This window comes from Aegilops tauschii, chromosome 1 (genome assembly GCF_002575655.3).
Source record: "Aegilops tauschii subsp. strangulata cultivar AL8/78 chromosome 1, Aet v6.0, whole genome shotgun sequence".
NCBI classification, from domain to species: domain Eukaryota; kingdom Viridiplantae; phylum Streptophyta; class Magnoliopsida; order Poales; family Poaceae; genus Aegilops; species Aegilops tauschii.
Genome location: NC_053035.3, coordinates 259,496,130 through 259,522,423, shown reverse-complemented (window position 1 = coordinate 259,522,423; position 26,294 = coordinate 259,496,130). Strand labels below are relative to the sequence as shown.

Below are 26,294 nucleotides of genomic sequence, written 5' to 3'. Positions count from 1 at the left end.
AAACTACGAAAACAAAAGTCTTCACACTTCATGTTCCTCGAATGAATACCAAGTCTTCAAGGTTACACCAATTTCTTCAATTTCAAAGTCTTCAGAAAGTCTTCAGTCAAAGAACTTCATTTTTAGCGGTCGACTTTCTCTGTAAATATCAAACTCCTCATAGACTTATAGACCTGTGTACACTCATAAACACATTAGATCCTTAACCTATAAGTCTTCAATACACCAAAATCACTAAGGGGCACTAGATGCACTTACAGGATGCACAGTCCTCAAAGGTAACAAGCATCGGTTCCGCACAGGAACAATCTCTTCAGTGATGCTCAATCACTTTGGGTTTGTAGGTGTTTGGGTTTGGGTTTTCCTCACTTGATGATTTTCGCTCAAAGTCCTTGGAGGATGGGATGCTCTCAATGACAAATGTCCGTTTCTCTCGGAGTAGCCAGCCAGCTAGTGGTTGTAGGGGGGGCTATTTATAGCCTAGGGAGCAGCCCGACATGATAAGACATACATGCCCTTCAATGATATTACCGTTAGGTGGGTAGATATTTTGAGACAGCTGGCGCGTAGCACAACAACGGTCGGAAATTTGGCTATCAAATTCCTCAGGGCTATCATGTTCCTCACTCGTAGGCAATCCGCACTGGCGAATTCCTAACTCCTCAGTCAGAACAAATTCCTCAAAGACCAGAAGATCTTCGTCTCTATCACTGAAGAAATTGACTAAACTGTATGAGATTTCCAATGGATTCACTCGAAAGGATTGGTAGGTGTAGGATTTTGAGATGAGCATCATTTGGAAACTTTTCCTTAGTATTTCCTCGACCCCCTTTAACAGTACGGTGTTTCCTATGACTCAAGAAAGAAAAAATGAAACTACGAAAACAAGAGTCTTCAAGCTTCATATTCCTCGCATGAATATCAAGTCTTCAGGATCACACCAATTTCTTCACTTTTAAAGTCTTCAAAAGGCCAAAGTCTTCAGTTGAAGACATTCAATTTTCGGGGTCGACTTTCTCTATAAATATCAAACTCCTCATAGACTTATACACCTGTGTACACTCACAAACGCATTAGTCCCTTAACCTATAAGTCTTCAATACACCAAAATCACTAAGGGGCACTAGATGCACTTACAGTTGCTCACCTAGTTGCACATCTAGACAACCTATTTGTTGCTAAACCTAATTTGTTAAGAAAAGCTAGAAATTGGTAGTTGCCTATTCACCCCTGATGTCTACTATGCAACCTTCTTCTTGTAGACGTTGTTGGGCCTCCAAGTGCAGAGGTTTGTAGGACAGTAGCAAATTTCCCTCAAGTGGATGACCTAAGGTTTATCAATCCGTGGGAGGCATAGGATGAAGATGGTCTCTCTCAAGCAACCCTGCAACCAAATAACAAAGAGTCTCTTGTGTCCCCAACACACCCAATACAATGGTAAATTGTACAGGTGCACTAGTTCGGCGAAGAGATGGTGATACAAGTGCAATATGGATGGTAGATATAGGTTTTTGTAATCTGAATATATAAAAACAGCAAGGTAGCAAGTGGTAAAAGTGAGCGTAAACGGTATTGCAATGCTAGGAAACAAGGCCTAGGGTTCATACTTTCACTAGTGCAAGTTCTCTCAACAATAATAACATAATTGAATCATATAATAATCCCTCAACATGCAACAAAGAGTCACTCCAATGTCACTAATAGCGGTGAACAAACGAAAAGATTATTGTAGGGTACGAAACCACCTCAAAGTTATTCTTTCCAATCAATCCGTTGGGCTATTCCTATAAGTGTCACAAACAGCCCTAGAGTTCGTACTAGAATAACACCTTAAGACACAAATCAACCAAAACCCTAATGTCACCTCAAGTATCCATGGGTATGATTATACGATATGCATCACACAATCTCAGATTCATCTATTCAACCAACACATAGAACCTCAAAGAGTGCCCCAAAGTTTCTACCGGAGAGTGAAGACGAAAATGTGTGCCTACCCCTATGCATAGGTTCATGGGCGAAACCCGCAAGTTGATCACCAAAACATACATCAAGTGAATCACGTGATATCCCATTGTCACCACAGATACGCACGGCAAGACATACATCAAGTGTTCTCAAATAATTAAAGACTCAATCCGATAAGATTACTTCAAAGGGAAAACTCAATCCATTACAAGAGAGTAGAGGGGGAGAGGAAACATAAGATCCAACTATAATAGCAAAGCTTGTGATACATCAAGATCATGCCAAATCGAGAACACGAGAGAGAGAGATCAAACACATAGCTACTCGTACATACCCTTAGCCCCGAGGGTGAAGTTCTCCCTCCTCGTCATGGAGAGCGCCGGGATGATGAAGATGGCCACCCGTGAGGGTTTCCCCATCCGGCAGGGTGCCGGAACAGGGTCCCGATTGTTTTTTCGTGGCTACAGAGGCTTGCGGCGGCGGAACTCCCGATCTATTCTGTTCCCTGAAGTTTTTAGGGTATATGGATATATATAGGCGGAAGAAATACGTCAGGGGAGCCACGAGGGTGGAGGGCGCGCCCTAGGGGGGTGGGCGCGCCCCCCTACCTCGTGGCTCCCTCGTTTCTTTCCTGATGTGCACTCCAAGTCTATCGGGTAGCTTTCCTTCCAAAAATAACTTCTCTAGAAGGTTTCATTCCGTTTCGACTCCGTTTGATAGTCCTTTTCTTCGAAACACTGAAACAAGGGGAAAAACAGGAACTGGCACTGGGATCTGGGTCAATAGGTTAGTCCCAAAAATAATATAAAAGTGTAAAATAAAGCCCATAAACATCCAAGATAGATAATATAATTGTTGGGGAACGTAGTAATTTCAAAAAAATTCCTACGCACACGCAAGATCATGGTGATGCATAGCAACGAGAGGGGAGAGTGTTGTCCACGTACCCTCGTAGACCGATAGCGGAAGCGTTATCACAACGCGGTTGATGTAGTCGTACGTCTTCACGATCCGACCGATCAAGTACCGAACGTACGGCACCTCCGAGTTCTACACACGTTCAGCTCGATGACGTCCCTCGAACTCCGATCCAGCCAAGTGTTGAGGGAGAGTTTCGTCAGCACGACGGCGTGGTGACGACGATGATGTTCCACCGACGCAGGGCTTCGCTTAAGCTCCGCAACGGTATTATCGAGGTGTAATATGGTGGAGGGGGGCACCGCACACGGCTAAGAGATCTCAAGGATCAATTGTTGTGTCTCTGGGGTGCCCCCTGCCCCCGTATATAAAGGAGCAAGGGAGGAGGAGGCCGGCCCTAGGAGGGGGCGCACCAAGTGTGGAGTCCTACTAGGACTCCCTAGTCCTAGTAGGATTCCACCTCCCATATGGAATAGGAAAAGAGGAAGGGAAAAAGAGAAGGAGGAAGGGGGCGCCCCCCTTCCCTAGTCCAATTCGGACCAGACCAAGGGGAGGGGTGCCGCCACCCTTGAGGCCCTTTTTCTTCTTTCCCGTATGGCCCAATAAGGCCCAATACGTATTCCCGTAACTCTCCGGTACTCCGAAAAATACCCGAATCACTCGGAACCTTTCCGAAGTCCGAATATAGTCGTCCAATATATCGATCTTTACGTCTCGACCATTTCGAGACTCCTCGTCATGTCCCCGATCTCATCCGGGACTCCGAACTCCTTCGGTACATCAACATACATAAACTCATAATAAAACTGTCATCGTAACTTTAAGCGTGCGGACCCTACGGGTTCGAGAACTATGTAGACATGACCGAGACACGTCTCCGGTCAATAACCAATAGCGGGACCTGGATGCCCATATTGGCTCCCACATATTCTACGAAGATCTTTATCGGTCAGACCGCATAACAACATATGTTGTTCCCTTTGTCATCAGTATGTTACTTGACGAGATTCGATCGTCGGTATCTCGATACCTAGTTCAATCTCGTTACCGGCAAGGCTCTTTACTCGTTCCGTAACACATCATCCCGCAACTAACTTATTAATCACAATGCTTGCAAGGCTTATAGTGATGTGCATTACCGAGTGGACCCAGAGATAGCTCTCCGACAATCGGAGTGACAAATCCTAATCTCGAAATACGCCAACCCAACAAGTACCTTTGGAGACACCTGTAGAGCACCTTTATAATCACCCATTTACGTTGTGACGTTTGGTAGCACACAAAGTGTTCCTCCGGTAAACGGGAGTTGCATAATCTCATAGTCAGAGGAACATGTATAAGTCATGAAGAAAGCAATAGCAACATTCTAAATGATCGGGTGCTAAGCTAATGGAATGGGTCAAGTCAATCACGTCATTCTCCTAATGAGGTGATCTCGTTAATCAAATGACAACTTATGTCTATGGCTAGGAAACATAACCATCTTTGATTAACGAGCTAGTCAAGTAGAGGCATACTAGTGACACTCTGTTTGTCTATGTATTCACACATGTATTATGTTTCCGATTAATACAATTCTAGCATGAATAATAAACATTTATCATGATATAAGGAAATAAATAATAACTTTATTATTGCCTCTAGGGCATATTTCCTTCAATAATAGCATGGAACAATAAAACATTATAGATACGTTGGAGACGTATGAGCATCCCCAAGCTTAATTCCTGCTCGTCCTCGAGTAGGTAAATGATAAAAACAGAATTTTTGATGTGGAATGCTACTTGGCATAATTTCAATGTAATTCTTCTTAATTGTGGTATGAATATTCAGATCCGAAAGATTCAAGATAAAAGTTCAATATTGACATAGAAATAATAGTACTTCAAGCATACTAACTAAGCAATTATGTCTTCTCAAAATAACATGGCCAAAGAATTTTTATCCCTACAAAATCATATAGTTTAGTCATGCTCCATTTTCGTCACACAATAATACTCTCATCATGCACAACCCCGATGACAAGCCAAGCAATTGCTTCATAATTTAGTAATCTCAAACTTATAAACCTTCACGCAATACATGAGCGCGAGCCATGGATATAGCACTATGGGTGGAATAGAATATAATGATGGGGGTTATGTGGAGAAGACAAAAAAGGAGAAAGTCTCACATCAACGAGGCTAATCAATGAGCTATGGAGATGCCCATCGATTGATGTTAATGCAAGGAGTAGGGATTGCGATGCAACGGATGCACTAGAGCTATAAATGTATGAAAGCTCAACAAAAGAAACTAAGTGGGTGTGCATCCAACTTGCTTGCTCACGAAGACCTAGGGCACTTGAGGAGGCCCATTGTTGGAATATACAAGCCAAGTTCTATAATGTAAAATTCCCACTAGTATATGAAAGTGACAACATAGGAGACTCTCTATCATGAAGATCATGGTGCTACTTTGAAGCACAAGTGTGGTAAAAGGATAGTAGCATTGTCTCTTCTCTCTTTTTCTCTCATTTTTTGGGCCTTTTCTTTTTTATGGCCTTTCTCTCTTTTTTTTGGGCCTTCTCTTTTTTTCATGGCCTTTCTCTCTTTTTTTATTTTTTTATTTTACCTCACTTGGGACAATGCTCTAAAAAATGATGATCATCACACTTCTATTTATTTACAACTCAATGATTACAACTCGATACTGGAACAAAGTATGACTCTATATGAATGCCTCCGGCGGTGTACCAGGATATGCAATGAACCAAGAGTGACATGTATGAAAGAACTACGAACGGTGGCTTTGCCACAAATACTATGTCAACTACATGATCATGCCAGCAATATGACAATGATGAATGTGTCATGATAAAGGGAATGATGGAAAGTTGCATGGCAATATATCTCGGAATGGCTATGGAAATGCCATAATAGGTAGGTATGGTGGCTGTTTTGAGGAAGATATAAGGAGGTTTATGTGTGAAAGAGCGTATCATATCACGGGGTTTGGATGCAGCGGCGAAGTTTGCACCAACTCTCAATGTGAGAAAGGGCAATGCACGGTACCGAAGAGGCTAGCAATGATGGAAGGGTGAGAGTGCGTATAATCCATGGACTCAACATTAGTCATAAAGAACTCACATACTTATTGCAAAAATCTACAAGTCATCAAAAACCAAAGCACTACGCACATGCTCCTAGGGGGATAGATTGGTAGGAAAAGACCATCCCTCGTCCCCGACCGCCACTGATAAGGAGGACAATCAAAGAACACCTCATGTTTCAAATTTGTTACATAACGTTTACCATACGTGCATGCTACGGGACTTGCAAACTTCAACACAAGCATTTCTCAAATTCACAACTACTCAACTAGCACGACTTTGATATTATTACCTCCAAATCTCAAAACAATCATCAAGCATCAAACTTTTCTTAGTATTCAACACACTCATAAGAAAGTTTTTACTATTTTTGAATACCTAGCATATTAAGATATTTAAGCAAATTACCATGCTATTTAAGACTCTCAAAATAATCTAAGTGAAGCATGAGAGATCAATAGTTTCTATAAAACAAATCCACCACCGTGCTCTAAAATATATAAGTGAAGCACTAGAGAAAAACTATATAACTCAAAAGATATAAGTGAAGCACATAGAGTATTCTAACAATTTCCAAATCATGTATGGCTCTCTCAAAAGGTGTGTACAGCAAGGATGATTGTGGCAAACTAACAAACAAAGACTCAAATCATACAAGACGCTCCAAGCAAAACACATATCATGTGGTGAATAAAAACATAGCCCCAAGTAAAGTTATCGATGAACAAAGACGAAAGAGGGGATGCCATCCGGGGCATCCCCAAGCTTAGGCTCTTTGTTATCCTTATTCCGTAGTCCATCGAATCTTTATCCAAAACTTGAAAACTTCACAACACAAAACTCAACAGAAATCTCGTGAGCTCCGTTAGCGAAACAAAACAAAAGACCACTTCAAGGTACTGTAATGAACTCATTCTTTATTTATATTGGTGTTAAACCTACTGTATTCCAACTTCTCTATGGATTATAAACTATTTTACTAGCCATAGATTCATCAAAATAAGCAAGCAACACGATGAAAACAGAATCTGTTTAAAACAGAACAGTCTGTAGTAATCTGTATCAAACGTATACTTCTGGAACTCCAAAAATTCTAAAATAAATTGGTGGACCAGAGGAATTTGTCTAATAATCATCTGCAAAAAGAATAAACTAAATATCACTCTCCAGTAAAAAGTTTTAGCTAATCTCGTGAGCGCTCAAGTTTCTGTTTTTTATAGCATGATTATAAAGACTTCACCCAAGTCTTCCCAAAGGTTCTACTTGGCACAAACACTAATTAAAACATAAAACCACATCTAACCAGAGGTTAGGTTATTTATTTATTCCTAAACAGAACCAAAAAGCAGAAAACTAAAATAAAATTGGGTTGCCTCCCAACAAGCGCTATCATTTAACGCCCCTAGCTAGGCATGATGATTTCAATGATGCCCACTTAAAAGATAAGAGTTGAAACATAAAGAGAGCATCATGAAGAATATGACTAGCATATTTAAGTCTAACCCACTTCCTATGCATTGGGATTTTGTGAGCAAACAACTTATGGGAACAATAATCAACTAGCATAGGGAGGCAAAACAAGCATGACTTCAAAATTTTAAGCACATAGAGAGGAAACTTGATATTATTGCAATTCCTACAAGCATATAATCCTCCCTCATAATAATTTTCAGTAGCATCATGAATGAATTCAACCATATAACCAGCACGTAAAACATTATTTTCATGATCTACTTGCATAGAAATTTTACTACTCTCCACATAAGCAAATTTATTCTCATGAATAATAGTGGGAGCAAACTCAACAAAATAACTATCATGTGATTGAAAATTAAGATCAAGATAACAAGTTTCATGGTTATCATTATTCTTTAAAGCATACGTGTCATCACAATAATCATCATAGATAGGAAGCATGCTTTCATCATAGTAAATTTGCTCATCAAAGCTTGGGGGACAAAAAATATCATCTTCATCAAACATAGCTTCCCCGAGCTTGTGGCTTTGCATATCATTAGCATCATGGATATTCAAGGAATTCATACTAACAATATTGCAATCATGCTCATCATACAAAGATCTAGTACCAAACATTTTAATGCATTCTTCTTCTAGCAATTGAGCACAATTTTCCTTTCCATCATTCTCACGAAAGATATTAAAAAGATGAAGCGTATGAGACAAACTCAATTCCATTTTTGTAGTTTTATTTTATAAACTAAACTAGTGCTAAAACAAGAAACAAAAAGATTCGATTGCAAGATCTAAAGATATACCTTCAAGCACTCACCTCCCCGGCAACGGCGCCAGAAAAGAGCTTGATGTCTACTACGCAACCTTCTTTTTGTACACGTTGTTGGGCCTCCAAGTGCAGAGGTTTGTAGGACATTAGCAAATTTCCCTCAAGTGGATGACCTAAGGTTTATCAATCCGTGGGAGGCATAGGATGAAGATGGTCTCTCTCAAGCAACCCTGCAACCAAATAACAAAGAGTCTCTTGTGTCCCCAACGCACCCAATACAATGGTAAATTGTATAGGTGCACTAGTTCGGCAAAGAGATGGTGATACAAGTGCAATATGGATGGTAGATATAGGTTTTTGTAATATGAAAATATAAAAACAGCAAGGTAGCAAGTGGTAAAAGTGAGCGTAAACGGTATTGCAATGCTAGGAAACAAGGCCTAGGGTTCATACTTTCACTAGTGCAAGTTCTCTCAACAATAATAACATAATTGGATCATATAATAATCCCTCAACATGCAACAAAGAGTCACTCCAAAGTCACTAATAGCGGTGAACAAACGAAGAGATTATTGTAGGGTACGAAACCACCTCAAAGTTATTCTTTCCAATCAATCCGTTGGGCTATTCCTATAAGTGTCACAAACAGCCCTAGAGTTTGTACTAGAATAACACCTTAAGACACAAATCAACCAAAACCCTAATGTCACCTAGATACTCCAATGTCACCTCAAGTATCCGTGGGTATGATTATACGATATGCATCACACAATCTCAGATTCATCTATTCAACCAACACATAGAACCTCAAAGAGTGCCCCAAAGTTTCTACCGGAGAGTCAAGACGAAAACGTGTGCCAACCCCTATGCATAGGTTCATGGGCGAAACCCGCAAGTTGATCACCAAAACATACATCAAGTGAATGACGTGATATCCCATTGTCACCACAGATACGCACGGCAAGACATACATCAAGTGTTCTCAAATAATTAAAGACTCAATCCGATAAGATTACTTCAAAGGGAAAACTCAATCCATTACAAGAGAGTAGAGGGGGAGAAGAAATATAAGATCCAACTATAATAGCAAAGCTCGCGATACATCAAGATCGTGCCAAATCAAGAACACGAGAGAGAGAGAGAGAGATCAAACACATAGCTACTGCTACATACCCTCAGCCCCGAGGGTGAACTACTCCCTCCTCGTCATGGAGAGCGCCGGGATGATGAAGATGGCCACCAGTGAGGGTTCCCCCCTCCGGCAGGGTGCCGGAACAGGGTCCCGATTGGTTTTTCGTGGCTACAGAGGCTTGCGGCGGCGGAACTCCCGATCTATTCTGTTCCCTGAAGTTTTTAGGGTATATGGATATATATAGGCGGAAGAAATACGTCAGGGGAGCCACGAGGGGCCCACGAGGGTGGAGGGCGCGCCCCCTACCTCGTGGCTCCGTCGTTTCTTTCTTGACGCGCACTCCAAGTCTATCGGGTAGCTTTCCTTCCAAAAATAACTTCTCCAGAAGGTTTCATTCCGTTTCGACTGCGTTTGATATTCCTTTTCTTCGAAACACTGAAACAAGGGAAAAAAACAGGAACTGGCACTGGGCTCTGGGTCAATAGGTTAGTCCCAAAAATAATATAAAAGTGTAAAATAAAGCCCATAAACATCCAAGATAGATAATATAATAGCATGGAACAATCAAAAATTATAGATACGTTGGAGACGTATCAACCCCCTCTAGTCAACCATATCGATCCTTTCAACGGTGTCTGATCGGGCGGCTTTTTTTGCGTGGACCCGTATTTTAACGGTTATTTTGCGGGCCGGGGCATTATACGGGGTCTACTAGAGATGCTCTAAGCGGCCTCCGCATCTTCCAAAAAAGTTACACAATTTGTAGATAGCGTCAATAGACCGCCGCAACGGGAAGCGTTCAATCACAAACTTGTTGCGAATCTTCCATAATGTTCATGTGAGAACCCCAATCTGAAGCCACCTAATGTGCCGGGAACCCACAATGGAAGCTAGTAATTCGTCGTAAAGATCGGGGAAGTTTGTGCCAGGACTTCCAAAGCATTTTGGAGTGCTGACTTTGTCTTTGCCACGACTTCTAAGAATGTCATTCCATGATAAAACTTTGAAGCACTTCAAAATTTCAAAGTTTTGCTACAAGAAAATTTCATATTTTTCATATTTTTGGAATTTACTGTTCACCAAGCTCATTTGAGCTCGAGCTAAGAAACATCGCACCCAACTTGGATAGACTATTCGTCTGATGGTTCTCTTCAGATTATCCACGATAATATGACATGTGCGGGTGATAGGTGGTGAGACTTTGTTCTAGCATGACTTTGCCATGGATCGAGGGGTGGGGTACTTTGGTTTTGTGCACCAAAGCTACCGAAGATCACAACAAGGAAATATAAAACACAACCATGAAAAGAGCGGCATGCTGTCAATTACCACCCATAAGTGGTTTAGCTCGTTGACCGTGTCGAACTTCTAGAGTTGTTTGATTTATGAGGCGTGCTATGCGCCCGCCGACTGATGTTTTTAAAAGACTGACCGGGTCGCGAGTCATCGGATTTAGTGCCATCAAGCGGACAAGCGCCCTTCACCGTCACAACAAAGGTGATGTTGCAGAAACCTTGTAATATAGATAATGTTACAAAACCTTTGCAATAGAGGTGATGTTGCAAAAACATCATCGCCTGTTTAGCGCCACTTTGCAACATAACTGATGTTGCATAAATCTTTCTTTGCAACAAGGTGATGTTGCAAAAAATTCACCGTCGTTTGACGAAACCTAAACCTAAGCTAGATGTCTTGAAACGAGGGTAACAGAGACACATGGATTTTACCTAGGTTCGGGCTCTTCGAGGAGATAATACCCTATGTTATGCTTGAGTTTATTGCGTTCGAGTGAGTGCATAGTATATATATCTATCAAAAGATTGTAGACAACTTGTGGTTTCTATGAGCCGGGTTTATATAGGTGCTGGGGGTCCTAGGGTACAAGATCCTAGTCGGTTACGCATAGAGAGGCAAAGTCCTGCACGGCTCCAACATCTTGTCGTGTACGCCAAGTCTTCTAGATCCTTTTGATTATACGCCATGGGTTGCCTGATGTGGCCCAGGTCGGAGCCCACCAGATTGGGAGTCAAGAGGCCCCTTAGCCGGTACACTGTCACCGTTGAGCACCATCGTCGTTCGCCGTCGCTGTTGCAAAAGCTCGTATACGTTGCCGCCGTTGAGGACCACCATCGTTCGCCGCCACTGTTGCAAAAAGATTCATCTGTGTCGGTCATCGTCGCTCAGGATCCCAACGGTGAGGATGAACTGGCGATGACTCGGGGTATTAAGGTCCGTCGGCGTTAGAGGCGAACGCTTGACACGAGCGGCACCGGGGTTGCTGACGACGGCAACAGAGGCTCGCGAGGCCAACGACGTTGGGTGGAGAAGAAGCGCGGCGGGGGAGGTGCTCGCTGGTCGGTGAGTGGTGGTGACGCGCGCCCTCCCGCACGAGTTCGGACAAAGTGGGCTCCATGGTTGCCAATCTGCAGAGGGGGCTGTGAGGTTAGAGGGAGAAGGGGGAGAAGAGGAAGATGAGGAGAAGAAGACGAGGCTGGGCGCGGGGTCTCACCGGCGAGGCGACATGAGCACGGAGCGATGACTCAAGGTTTACAACAGACCCCTTGTTGAACGGATTTCAACAAGGGCCAAGTTATGACAAGGTGAAGATGGCTACGAGTTGTTGGATCAGAAACAAATCTGACGACCGTAAAAGCGGTTGATGCACGCAGCTTCACCTGTCGAGTGAACGCTAGCATTTTCCCTTTATTTTTTGCATTGAATGTTGACTTTTTACCTTTTTCATCCTATTGATTTAGTGAAAGTGGCACATAGAACACAAATGATGTTTGTTCATAGATTTAGTAACCCAAAGGTTAGAGCCTCCCACAACTCATAGGCTAATTAAGTCTTGTTATTTATTTGTATCACACGACAAAAATCTTTGTGATGATTATCTGTGCTCAATTAGACCGTCCGCATAATTTAATTAGCTTAGCTTACTAGACCCGATACCTTTGCAACAACGACCCTTTTTTACTTTTTTGTGTTCTTGAAATAATAGATGGGAACAACTCTCTCACTTTAGACACATTCCAAATTATTACAATATCATACAAGTCTCAAGAGGTAAAAGTGAAAGCAATAAGCTACCAACCCCGGCGATATTCATAATACTAATATTATTTATGAACTAGGAATGAACAACGAAAGACTTGTTGTCAGTCATCTTGTCAACGTGATGCTCCGGAAGGTCTAATGGAAAGCACACACTCATCTTTGAAGGCTTTTATCATACTCTTTTTTCAATTTTTCAAATCTCGTGGCTTAAGTATGATGAGTGTGACGTCACTATATTAGCGAACAGTTTTTTGGGTTTTCTTACAAGCAGTTGTATCACATTGTAACTACTTCCGGTTTCCTTAATCCTCAAAATTCAAAAGAAAAAAAAAGAAAAAAGAAAAAGGAAACATTGTGCTTGCCTTGCCCCCTAAATTCGGCCCTTCGTCCCACCCCTTTGCCCAGCCAGCCGCCCGAGCCCCCCAGGCGTTGCTCCGCCCCGACCGCCCCCACCAATCCCCATCGTCGCAACGCTATCCACACCCTTCGCCCCGCCCCTCCCCCTCCGCCCCTCCGCCCGCCGCCGCCGCCGCCGCCGCCGTCCGTCCAGGCGAGATCTTACAATGGAGCTCTCCCTCGTCTCTGCGAGGCCCTTGCCCCGCGCCGCCGCCTCCCCGCTCCTCTTCGCCCCGCTCAAACCATTGCCCCTCCTCCGCTTCCCGCCACGGAAGCGCACCGCCTTCGCCCGCCTCCGCAGCCGGCGGTCTCGCCGGGTGGCGGCCTCGGGGGAGGGGGAGGGCGACGCCGCGGACCGGGACGAGGAGGTGTTCGGCGGCCGGAGTGAGCAGGTGTTCGGGGGGCGGAGGGAGCTCACCGGCGTGCAGCCGCTCGTGGAGGCGCTGCCGCCGGTGGCACGGACGGCGGCGGAGCTTGCGGTCGCCGCCGCAGCGTTGGCGGCGGGCTACGGCATCGGGCTCCGCGCTGGCGGCGGCAACCGGGCCGCGGCGTTCGCGGGCGCGGCCGTGCTTGGTGGGGCCAGCGTCGCGGCTGCCGTCGCGGTGAACTCTGTGGTGCCAGAGGTCGCCGCTGTCGGGTTGCACAACTACGTCGCCGGCCATGACGACCCCACCAAGCTGGAGGCCAGCGAGGTGGAGGCCATCGCGAACAAGTGAGTTTGGATTGCCTCCGTATAGTTGCTGCCTTCCTTTTATGCTTGCGTCGTTTACATCAGTTTTTTTTTGAAATAGATTATACCAGCCATTTGATCATCTTAACGTTTTGTTGTGCTCGTTTTTTCTTGTATCAAATTTAGGCTTGCAATGTGGTTTGTGCATTTACTTTTGAAACTCCAAACTTGTTAGGGGTACTAGCAGCGTTGTGGTGTATACTTCTTCTGTAAAAGATGAAATATATAATTGGGGCTATCGTTAAATGTAACGCGGAGGAGACGTATGATTTTTTTAGGGTGATGTGAACTTGCAAGGAAGTATTGAAGGCATTGCTCTTTCTGCATTATCTTATCCTTCTCTTATTTTTTGTAGATATGGAGTTAGTACACAAGATGCAGCCTTCAAAACAGAGCTCTGTGACCTGTATGGCAGGTAAACCTCTTGATACACGTGATGTTCAGTTGTTTCCCATGATGATTGTGAAAACATGTATGCACAGAACGACCAGATAAATGCTGGATTCTGTGCAATCTTACTCTTGGATGGGAGTATTTGCACTACCATATTTTCTAGTACATGGCTGCACCTCTCTTAGCAATCACCCCCTCCTGTCCCAAAAAGGGGCCACTTCTGACAATTTATAAACAACAGCATGCAATATTGAAGTTTGTACCATAATATTTCTGTAAATGGTACGGATCTATTATAATGGTGGAAGTACTGTGAATGTTGATGCCTATTCACTCATTATTTTCATATGGCAAATCTACCATTTTATACATTGGTAGGCTTGCACATATGCACATGAGCACGATTCAACTCAAAAATTTCGTACGATTCTTAATATACTACTCCCTCCGTTTCAAATTCTTGTCGTGGTTTTAGTTCAAATTTGAACTAAAACCACAACAAGAATTATGGAACGGAGGGAGTACCTTTTTGATAAGCACTTCTAAATTCACATTGGTGTTGAACATTTACCGTCTTTAGAAATCGAACACTATCCACATCGTACCAATTTTGCAATGTGATATTTGAGCTTCACGTGGTTTCACGCTCCTGAACATTTGTCATTCGCTCATTCTTTCTCCTATATTCTTTTTTTCCTGCAGCTTTCTTTACTCAGTACTTCCTCCAGGAGATGAAGATCTCAAAGGTGATGAAGTTGAGGTCATTGCAAAATTTAAAAGAGGCCTTGGACTCGATGATGTAGATGCTGCAAATATGCACATGGAGGTATTCCCTCATGATCCAAGCCTTTTTTTTGTTACATCTTGGTATCCCGTATTGTTTTCAGATGTTTGTATTATCTTTAGTCACTGTTTTCACAATTGGACTATTTTCCCTCTGCGTGCTTATGCCTTCTACTTTGCCCATTTCAATAGATTGGTAGACGCTTATACAGAGAGAGGTTGGAAACAAGGGACCGTGATGCTGACATTGAACAGCGGCGGGTAATTGTTTCTGCTTTGAAGTAAATACATGGATACTTAAAACTGTCTGTAGTTCCTAACAGTAACCATGGAAATATTTCTTAGGCATTTCAAAAGCTGATATATGTGTCAAATCTTGTCTTTGGAGATGCATCAGCCTTCCTACTTCCATGGAAACGTCTTTTCGGCATCACTGATTCTCAGGTACATTAATATACATTGTTTTACCTTTGTGCATGGCATGTCTCTGTTTATGATTTCATGGTATCTTTCCGGGATCACTGATTCGCAGGTACATTAGTATACATTGTTTTACCTTTGTGCATGCCATTTCTCTGTTTATGATTTCATCTCATGGAGAAAGCAGAACATTACCTCCATTATGGTGTATGTTGTTTTTGCTAAACTTTGTAGTGTAATTGCACCCATTTTCTAACTACATTGTTACTGTAAGAGACCTCCTGAAGCTAGTGTTTCACCCTTCATAATGCAATAGGTGATCTTGGCATTCTCATTTTGTCATGGCCAATTTTAATATCTATGTGTGTACTATGATTACAAATTTGTTGCCCTTATTGGTCGTGCATATCAGTCTGCGAGACATACATGATCTACTGGTGTGAAAATTCTCCCTGCAAAATAATGTATGCAATGTAATGTGATGCACTATGACACATGCATTGTTACTTGTACAAAAAATAGACAGACTGACTGTACATGTTTAGTGCTTCTGTTTCTTGACTAGCATGATCAACCTTATAAAGTTTGAGTAGCATATGGCTATAAAAATTGTTTCAGGCTGAATGTAGTAGTTGAAAGGGAAGATCTTTTGTGCTGATAAAGATGAAGACGTAGATTGCTTTAACATGTACAGATCGCACATTCACATAAGTCAGATGTTTTTTTCTCATAGAGCATGTCTTTTGAAATGCTTGCTCATCTCCTGTTACTTTGGTGCATAGTTTCTGTGTGTCTCTGTCTTATTTGACATCATGGTTGTTTTGTTACATTTTCATAATCTTTTGGCAGATCGACATTGCTATGCGGGACAATGCCAAAAATTTGTACGCGATACAGCTCAAGTCTATTGGTAGAGGTACCGCTGAAATATTTGTAGGCATTAGTTCCATTCTTAGGTCATATCGTGCTTACAAGGTTTGTCATTCAAGTAGATTAAATTTAGAGCAGGGTAGATAGCAAGGATATCCCCTGTATACTAATTACTTGTTGCATTCCATGAATGTTCTCACCTGGACATATTCTGTTTTTCTAGGTCTGGACATAGGCACTCTCATTGAAGTAAGGAGAGCCCAACTTGCGTGTAAACTTTCTGATGAGGTAATCCTTCTCTCTGGAGATTTACTGCTGGTTGCTTTAGCATATTAGTTAACATGGTGGTTAACCGTATTATGAAAGACGGAAAAAAATCATTGGCTTATCAAATTCTCTATCGAGCGTGAAAAAGATTCAACAAAAGACAGAAACAAATCCACTATTGGTTTTACGTCAAGCAATACGTAGAGTAACTCCCAATATAGGAGTAAAAACAAGACGTCTGAGAATTTTACAGAAAAGCAAGGTTCAAAGCCCACGGAGCGGTAGGTCGACATTCCTTCTTCTTTCCAAGCTTCTGGTGGTATCTATACCTTTCGAGACCAAGCCCTGCTACAATTCATTGCTGGAAGAGACTGCTAGATTTCTTTTTCATAGTTCGCTTCAGGGTTGTAGATAATGCTCTATCAAAGAGCGCCAGCGTACGTGCTCGAAAGCGTTAGTCAACTAGCTGGCAAGACATGGCAGACGACGTCAATCTAAGCATATTCTGTTGTAACATGTGCTGATATTTATATTTTGGCAGATTGCTGCTGACATGTTCAGGGAACATGCGAAGAAGTTGATTCAAGAAAACATTTCATCAGCTTTAGACATCTTGAAGTCGCGTAACAAAGCCACGTATGAAGCCTCTTGCAAACCTGCTGGCTGATTTCATTATTTGACAATTTCCATGAAAACATAAATGTATTAACTGCTAATCTGATGGTTTTAAGAAAAGGGAACATATATTTTTGTTAAAGCCGACATATAGGTATTTTGTACATTAGAATTTCCTCTGATATTATATTTGTGGAAAGTACTTCATAACTAGCAATGATAAAATTTATTTCTCCTCCCTCCACAACAAGAGAGGCTTTCCACCTCATGAGCAAGTGATGTTATCAGTGTTTGCTGGCTTGTTCGAGTTGCAAGCTTTCAGTATTATTTTAATATCATGAAGAATAACATATAAACTCAATCTCCAGTTAAAAATCTTAGCTGTATTATTGTACGCACCATGCTGTTTATAAGGGAGACTAGGGTATGTTTGGTGGATTGATCTGCTTTAATATTAATTAGCAAATCATATTTTTCTACTATTACGAAAACTGAGCTATCTGCACTCCCAAGGAAGTTTGAGAAATACTTTTCCAAGAAGCCCCATTTGTTTTCGTTGTTCAGTTATTAGGAAATACATGTATCTCTGTCAAGAAGTGTAGACCCTCTGAATCTTGCTATGCTTAATTTTTTGGATCTTATCAATACAGAATGCTCAAATTTTTACCTCAGGACTAAACCATATTATCACTGCCTGCAGGAATAGCCCAACACAGGTTATTGAAGAAGTAAAGTGTGTCCTTGCATTTAATAGCCTGCTAACTGTACTGAGCAAGCACCCTCAAGGCGATCGATTTGCACGTGGGCTTGGACCTATTTCATTAGGTAAGTTAGTGAAGATTTTTGAATTCATATGTTGATGAGGTGGGCTGTCCTTATGAATTCTTATTGGTTCTTCTGCATGGATTGCATAGCGGGAGAGCTTGATCATGATAGGAGGGCTGGTGATCTAAAGACACTCTATAGGGCCTATGCAACAGATGTACTTTCAGATGGACCTGTTGATAATGAGAAGGTGATCACATGTTATTCACATTTTGTTTAGTTAGCTGATGCTCCATATCAGATGACAAGCTAAAATAAGTAATCAATAATTCCGCAGGGTTCTTTTGAAATGGTTAACAGATACCTATTATTGTGAAGCATATTGATTTAAGTAGACCAGTGCAAGTTTGCAAGGTTGTAGGATTTGGAAAATACAGTCTGGATTTTTTGTGGACAAAGTTATTTTTTATGTGGACAAAGTTAGTCTATTGACCTATTATTGTGAAGCATATTAATTTAAGTAGACCAGTGCAAGTTTGCAAGGCTGTAGTATTTGGAAAATACAGTCTGGACTTTGTGTGGACGAATTTAGTCAGTTAGTCTATTGACATATTTGGATCACAGACAACACAACAGTAGTCTGAAAGTGTTTGCACCCGGGATGAACAGTAACTCCACGCCCATCTATGTCACACATCTTCTGTTTTGTAGTTCACATCATGTTAGATGCTGAACTAAACAAACTCAAGCGGTACCTGTTACTGTTGTTAAGGAATAACCTGTGTGGCCTAGGGCTACATATCAGTAACACATCAAGAGTATTTTCTGGTTCGCATGAATTTAATACCAAGCCCTTGATCAGACCAGCAATTTTTGACAAAAGAGAGAACATATACTCTGATTCAACTAGAGTTTATGCCGATTCATGCCAACAAATTAGTGCACCTTATATAAAGGAACGGAGGGAGTAACTGGGAACAGTCACAATAGATAATAACTAGTACTTTGATTTGTTGTCATTGTTCTGTAAAGGTTGCTTTAATCAAGATGAGATAATTTGAGAAGTACATAACCTAGCAATTGTATCACATCGGGCTGACAATTTTGGTTTTTCAACATGAACTGTCTTATATTTTTGCCCATGCTCTCTGACCATTGAGTCTAGAAACATATGGTAGCATCTTAACAAGATAAATCTTTACAACAACAACAACAACTAAGCCTTACAAGATAAATCTTTCTGTGATTAAAAATTCCAGCTTACTCCTTTGAATGATCTGAGAAATATATTTGGACTGGGGAAGCGTGAAGCAGAAGCAATCATCTCAGATGTCAAATCTCAAGCATACAGAAAGAGACTTGCAAAATCCTTTAACACTGATTTGGCTGCAGCTCCTAGCAAAGCATCGTTCCTCCAAAATCTGTGCGAAGAGCTACAGTTTGATCCTGAACTTGCTAGCAAGATGCATGAAGGTACCACGTTGTCACTTGCTTCTAGTTTTACAGCGTAACTCTATATTTGCTACAGTTTAATCCTTCTCTTGCTAGCAAGATGCGTACCATTCTGGAAAATCACGAGTCAAATTGAGAATCTGGTTTAACTAGGTTCTATATGGTATCCTATATCCTTTTGCTGCATCAGTACACACAATTATTCATTATACAATCATCAGGCATTAGCTGTGGGCTGATACTGCTGCTTATTATTTTAGTTGCCAACATTTTACATTGACTATAGGAAGTAATATGCAGCAAGGGAACTGACTGCATTTACTTAATCTTGTTATACATTGTTGTTCTTGTGTTGTACGAGCAGTTATGGATTTTTACTACTCCCTCCGATCCATAATAAGTTTCATGGTTTTAGTTCAAATTTAAACCAAAACCACGACACTTATTATGGATCGGAGGGAGTAGGAAAGAGACAAATATGATATGGCTAAAATTACTGCCTTTGTATTTATGATTATCAGCGCGTATTAATGCCGCTTCATACTTCAGACATTTACAGACAGAAGCTTCAGCAGTTTGTAGCTGACGGAGAGCTGAGCAAGGATGAAACAGAAGCTTTGATGGCATTCCAAGTGCGTCTCTGCATTCCTCAAGAAACTGTTGATGCTGCTCATACTGACATCTGCGGTCAATTGTTTGAAAAGGTGATGTATTTTATTGTGCCTTTCATTAACACACTGCATAATTTTAGGTTAAATTCCAGATCTGCATTAGTTCAGCAAAGTTGATGGCCTGTTCTGTGTAAATGTATTCTTACCCTTTTTAGGACATTGCAGGTTGTCAAGGAAGCAATTTTGTCAGTTGATGGATACAACGCTGATAGACGAGAGGCAGTTAGGAAAGCAGCACAGAGTCTAAACTTGAAAAAGGAGGCTGCTATGACCATCTTTAGTAAAGCAGTATGCCTCTTACCTAAAAAATTAGGCTATATAGATTGGCCTATATTCTTCTGTAGAAACTACTACTATGTATATCTTTTGGTATATTCCAACTGCAGATCCAATTAATTTTCTGTATTGCCAAATTCAAATGGCAGGTACGGAAATTATTCCTGAACTACATTCAGAAAGCAAAAGCAGCTGGGAATCGCATTGAACAGGCAAAAGAGTTGAAGAAGTTAATTTCCTTCAACACAGTTGTTGTAAGTGAGCTTCTGGCTGACATTAAAGGGGAGCTAACAACTGCTGAACCTGCAACATCAAGTGCGACCTCAGAACCTGAAACGACTGAATCTGAGGGAGAGGATGAGGACTATGAATGGGAATCACTAGAAACATTGAAGAAGACAAGGCCTGATAAAGAGCTAAAAGAAAAGCTGGGCAAGTCAAGTCAGAAAGAGATAAGCCTCAAGGATGATCTTCCATTGAGAGATAGAGCTGAGCTGTATCAAACATATTTGATGTTCTGTATCACTGGTGAGACTACTAATGTTTCATTCGGGACAGCAATCTCCTCGAAGAAAGACGATTCGGAGTATTTAATGCTAAAGCAATTGGGACACATACTTGGTTTAACCGCCAAAGAAGCTCAAGATGTCCACATTAAGCTGGCAGAAAAAGCATTTGTGCAACAGGCTGAAGTGGTTCTAGCTGATGGGAAGTTGACAGAATCCAAGGCTGACCAGCTTGCAACGATACAGAAGCAGGTTGGTTTGCCATCTGAGCATGCACAGAAAATCATTAAGAGCATCACAACGACAAAGTTGTCTAGTGCAATTGAAGCATCTATATCGCGAGGACAGATTGGTATACAGCAGGTCCGAGGATTGAAAGACGCAAATTTCGAGCTGGACAGCTTGATTTCAGAACCGTTGCGAGAAACCATTTACAAAAAGTGTGCTGAGGAGATATTCTCATCAGGCACAGGTGAATTTGATGAAGAGGAAGTGTATGTAAAGATGCCAGCTGATCTTATCATAAGTGCTGAGAAGGCCAGGTCGATTGTTCAGGACATTGCGAAGGTTAGGTTGGAGAACGCCCTTGTCCAGGCTGTTGCTTTGCTTCGGCAGAAGAAGAGAGATGGTGTGGTACGTACCGTGTGCCCCATTGTCTGCTTGTTTTGTTAAATTTACGTAATTGCTCCTAGAGATATAGGTATAATAACATCTGCTAGGTTATACTCCTGCAGATTTCTTGAAGTTTGTGGTGAAAATTTTCATTGCTTCATATCTGATGCAGATTTCATCACTGAACGACCTGCTCGCATGTGATGCTGCTGTGCCTGCTTCGAAGCCTTTGTCATGGCCCACTCCGCGCGAGCTTGACGACCTGTACTGTGTGTACATGAAGAGCATTCCGAAGCAGGATAAGCTGTCAAGGTTGCAGTATTTACTCGACATCAGTGCCGAGAAGGCTGAGGACCTTCGGGATGCGGCGACGGCAGGCACGTTGCCTCAAACAGGTCAAGAGGAAGAAGAGTTGGCGTTCTAGAGGGGATGATGATGGGAAGAGGCACTTTTTTGTTAGGTAGCCAGCAGAGTCGAGCTCCTGCCAGACACGGTGCTGTGGCGCCAATAGCTGCTGTTGTAGCTAGGCATGGTTTTGAGAAGCAACGCATAATCCTGACATGCATAAGTATTTTGTATAGACAGATTTGACACCACAAGGTGACAGTTTTCTGCTGCATTCTTTCAAACCATACTGAAATCATTTTCTGTTTCTCCTTTGCGCTTTTGGCCTCTTGGTCATGTACCAGAGTCACTGCAGGTCCTTCTGTAATAAATGTGGTTTGTTGTGTAAGGCTGGTCGTAACGGTAGTATCATAAACAGTATCATGTATGCCAACTAGATTTTTTATATGATGCGGTACACAATTAAATGGAGAAAGAGAGAATATGTATCATGCATGTCAATTAGACTTTTTTGATGGCACACAATTAAATGGGGAAAGAGAGAATGTAACATCATATTATGATACTGCATCATAGTAAATGTTGTACTACTTTATGTCATACATGACAATTAATAAAGTAACATAAGATGTAGTAACTTAAAGTAGTATTGTACACTAGTATAATATGCATGATATTAGTATAAAGTAGTATTGTACACTAGTATAATATGCATGATATTAGTATATCATACTTCCTGTTATCGACAACTAAGAGCATCTCCAGCCGTTCGGCCCCCGAGGGCGCAAAAAAAGAGCGGTCTGGGGGCGAACCGGCGCTAGTTCGGCCCCTGGGGGCGACCTAGCTCCCAGTCACGCCCCCAGGCGCTGCCCCTAGGACGCGGAAAATTCGAACTTGGTCGTTCCCGCTCACAAAAGACGCCACAAGTCCGGCGATCGCAAGTCACAGTTCGGCGTACAAAAAATAGAGCGGCAGAACTTCGCGTGCGCAACGCACCACTCGGCGGGCTCTGCCCCAGGCGTCGGCGGAGTTGGCGTGCGCGGTCTTGGCGGTGTCGGAGCTGCTTCTGCGCTGGGCTGTGTCGGCGTGGCTTCGGTGGTGCTGGGCGTCGTGGAGGCGTCATCACGCGGGCTTGGCGGCGGCGGCGGCGTCGGCGGTGTTGTCGAGGGAAGCTGGTTCAGGATGAGGCCGCGCTCCGCCAAGTACCACGCCTTGACCGCCTCGTCGGTGCACTGGAGCATGTCCGCCCCGCCCAGCAGGAAAACCAGGTCGGTGTTTCTCTTCTTCGCGGCGACGTTGGACCGGAGCAGGTCGAGCTTGACGGCGCTGCTCGACATCAACGCCGACCACCGCGCGTCGGTCTTCTCCTCTCGAAGGACGGCCTGGGCCTGCGCGTCGGCGAGGCAGTGCTCGATGGACTCCTACACTCGAGCGGTAGTCGCGTCGGCGTATTTCCCCTTCTTGGCACCTTTGTTGCCGTCCGGCCATGGCGGAGTGGGGGCGTCGGGGAGGAAGCGTAGGCGGGCGGCGAGTAGTTGTATGGAGGGTACTGCACGCCGGCGAAGGCGGGCGAGGGCGTGTGCTGGGCCGGGTGTCCATGGGGGAAGGTGACGTTTGGGTTGAACCCACCGTGCGCGTCCCCGTCGGCGTAGCCCGGCGAGGGCGATCCCCATGGTTGCGGAGAGTCGACGCCTTGCTGGCCCCAGGGCGCGTACCGGGCGTGGCTACCGGGTGGATTCATCATCCCCGCGCGAGTCGCCTCAGCCTCGGCTTGGTCCGCCGATGAGGCAGCCGCAGCCGCACGCGCTGCGTTGTCGCGGGTCTTCTTGGCGATGGCCCTGTTCTGCCGGTCGGCGGTGACAGCCTCCCGTCGCTGAACTTCCGCCCTCCACTCGGCATTTGACATGCCCGGTGGCTTGGACGGCGGCGCCCTCGGCTTCCTCTGCTTCGGATGGGCGACGGAGGCGGTCGCGGTTGCCGCCGCGCGGGGGACGACGTACTTCTTCGGTGGCATGGCGGCCGTCTGGAAGGCGAGCGGGAGGGAGATTGGCGGGAGGAAGGAAGAGAATGTGAGGGAAGTGGGGGAAAAGTGGGAAGAAACGGCGGGAAGAGGCGCTCGACTCGCCGACAGGGCGGACCCACGCGCCCTTTTCGCTTGTGCCGGCGCCCCAGGCGCCCCCCCCGGGGCGCCGGGTTCGGCCTGGGTCCGCCGGCACCAGTTTCGGCCCGAGCCGGCGAAAAACGGGCTTCTGGGGGCGCGACTGGGCCGTTTTTTCGGCGCCGGCGCGGCAAAAACGCCCGGGGAGGGCCTGTTGGGGACGCAGCTGGAGATGCTCTAACTTGTATTATATGCCAAGATTCTTGCAAAATCAACTAAAAAAATTACCAATGAAAATAGGGCATCTCATGTGGCACCAAATCCTTCGCTCCTAAAATTTGAATACCATCATTTTTGTGAGAATCAACTCAAGTTTTGCCCTTTTTTTACATTACACCATATTTTGCCTTTTTGTCTATCAATTTGTGAATTGAATTCAAACCTTAGATTTTATGACATGGTATAGATGTTCATCTCTAGTCACAGCTTCTAAATGTGTTTTTGGTTGCCTGGTGCATTGGTACACCTCAAAGGTGCTAGTGCCTAAAGCATCTCCACCCCCCCCCCCCCACCCAACAGGTCCTCAAGGCACTTTTTTTATCGTCGGCGCAAAAAAAAGCGCCCAGTCACGCCCTCAGGAGCCCAACTTTCATCGGTTTGGGTTGAAATTGGCGTCGGCGGGCTCAGGCCGAACCCATCACGCTGGGGGCGACCGGGGGCGCCGGGGGAAAGAAAAATGGCACGAAAACAACCCGCGCTAGATTCCCACCCTATGGGCTCGCCGAGTCAGCGAATAGGATTCGTCGTCTTGATCGCCTAGCCTCGGCTCCTGCGCGAATCAATGTGGTCGCCGGTCAACCTTCCATTGATGAAGGACGACGCAGTGATGGGAGCTACCGCCGCGCGTCCCTGCCCAATCCCGCTGCGCGTTCCGCCCTTTCCCACCATGCGTCCACATCGCTCCCGCCCTCTCGCCGCTATAAAAGCCGACCTTCGTCGCCGCTCGCTGCAAACTCGCCAAGCTATCTCTCTCTCGCCTGCACCGCTCTAGTGCCGACCACCTTTCTTGCCCAAAAAACCCAGCCTTCACCGTCCACACTCACCATGACGGAGAGGTTCCCCGACGACGAGGTGGCGGCCAAGGGCTTCGGCCGCCGCTGGCTGCACGAGTGGGTGTTGGGGAACGTAGTATTTCAAAAAAAAAAAAAAATCCTACGATCACGCAAGATCTATCTAGGAGAAGCATAGCAACGAGCGGGCAGAGTGTGTCCACGTACCCTCGTAGACCGAAAGCGGAAGCGTTAAGTAACACGGTTGATGTAGTCGAACGTCTTCGTGATCCAACTGATCAAGTACCGAACGCACGACACCTCCGCGATCTGCACACGTTCAGCTCGGTGACGTCCCTCGAACTTCTAGATCCAGCTGAGGCCGAGGGAGATTTTCGTCAGCACGACGGCGTGTTGACGATGATGATGAAGTTACCAACGCAGGGCTTCGCCTAAGCACTACGACAATATGACCGGGGTGGAAATCTATGGAGGGGGGCACCGCACACGGCTAAGAAAACAACTTGTGTGTCTATGGAGTGCCCCCCTCCCCCGTATATAAAGGAGTGGAGGAGGGGGCCGGCCGACCTCATGGGGCGCGCCCCAAGGGGGGGAATCCTACTCCTACTAGGAGTAGGTTCCCCCCTTTCCTAGTCCAACTAGGAGGGGGAAGGAAGGGGAAGAGGGAGAGAAGGAAAAGGGGTGCCGGCCCCTCCCCAATTCGAATTGGGCTTGGGGGGCGCGCGCCCTCCACTTGGCCTCCTCCTCCTCTCTTCCACTAAGGCCCATGAAGGCCCATTGACCCCCTCGGGGGGTTCCGGTAACCCCCCGGTACTCCGGTAAATACTCGATACACCTCGGAACCATTCCGTGTCCGAATATAGTCATCCAATATATCAATCTTTATGTCTCGACCATTTCGAGACTCCTCGCCATGTCCATGATCTCATCCGGGACTCCAAACTACCTTCGGTACATCAAAACACATAAACTCATAATACCGATCGTCATCGAACGTTAAGCGTGCGGACCCTACGGGTTCGGGAACTATGTAGACATGACCGAGACTCATCTCCCGTCAATAACCAATAGCGGAACCTGGATGCTTATATTGGCTCCTACATATTCTACGAAGATCTTTATCGGTCAAACCGCATAACAACATACGTTGTTCCCTTTGTCATCGGTATGTTATTTGCCCGAGATTCGATCATCGGTATCATCATACCCAGTTCAATCTCGTTACCGGCAAGTCTCTTTACTCATTCCGTAATGCATCATCCCGCAACTAACTCATTAGTCACATTGCTTGCAAGGCTTATAGTGATGTGCATTACCGAGAGGGCCCAGAGATACCTCTCCGATACACGGAGTGACAAATCCTAGTCTCGATCTATGCCAACCCAACAAACACCTTCGGAGACACCTATAGAGCATCTTTATAATCACCCAGTTACGTTGTGATGTTTGATAGCACACAAGGTGTTCTTCCGGTATTTGGGAGTTGCATAATCTCATAGTCAGAGGAACATGTATAAGTCATGAAGAAAGCAATAGCAATAAAACTCAACGATCATAATGCTAAGCTAACGGATGGGGTCTTGTCCACCACATCATTCTCTAATGATGTGATCCCGT

At 44.2% G+C, this 26,294-nt stretch overlaps 1 protein-coding gene across 1 annotated transcript; it reads left to right on the top strand.

The window, feature by feature from the left end:
• The first annotated feature begins 12,786 nt into the window (after window positions 1-12,786).
• Window positions 12,787-21,897, top strand: LOC109751327 (protein TIC110, chloroplastic). Its single transcript, XM_020310217.4, has 15 exons — window positions 12,787-13,516; window positions 13,890-13,949; window positions 14,630-14,753; window positions 14,903-14,971; window positions 15,056-15,154; window positions 15,980-16,046; window positions 16,224-16,288; window positions 16,809-16,903; window positions 17,583-17,707; window positions 17,797-17,897; window positions 18,907-19,120; window positions 19,649-19,803; window positions 19,936-20,058; window positions 20,196-21,185; window positions 21,337-21,897. The coding sequence occupies exons 1-15, from the start codon at window positions 12,972-12,974 to the stop codon at window positions 21,586-21,588; spliced, it is 3,084 nt and encodes a 1,027-aa protein (XP_020165806.1). The 5' UTR covers window positions 12,787-12,971; the 3' UTR covers window positions 21,589-21,897.
• Window positions 21,898-26,294: the final 4,397 nt, after the last annotated feature.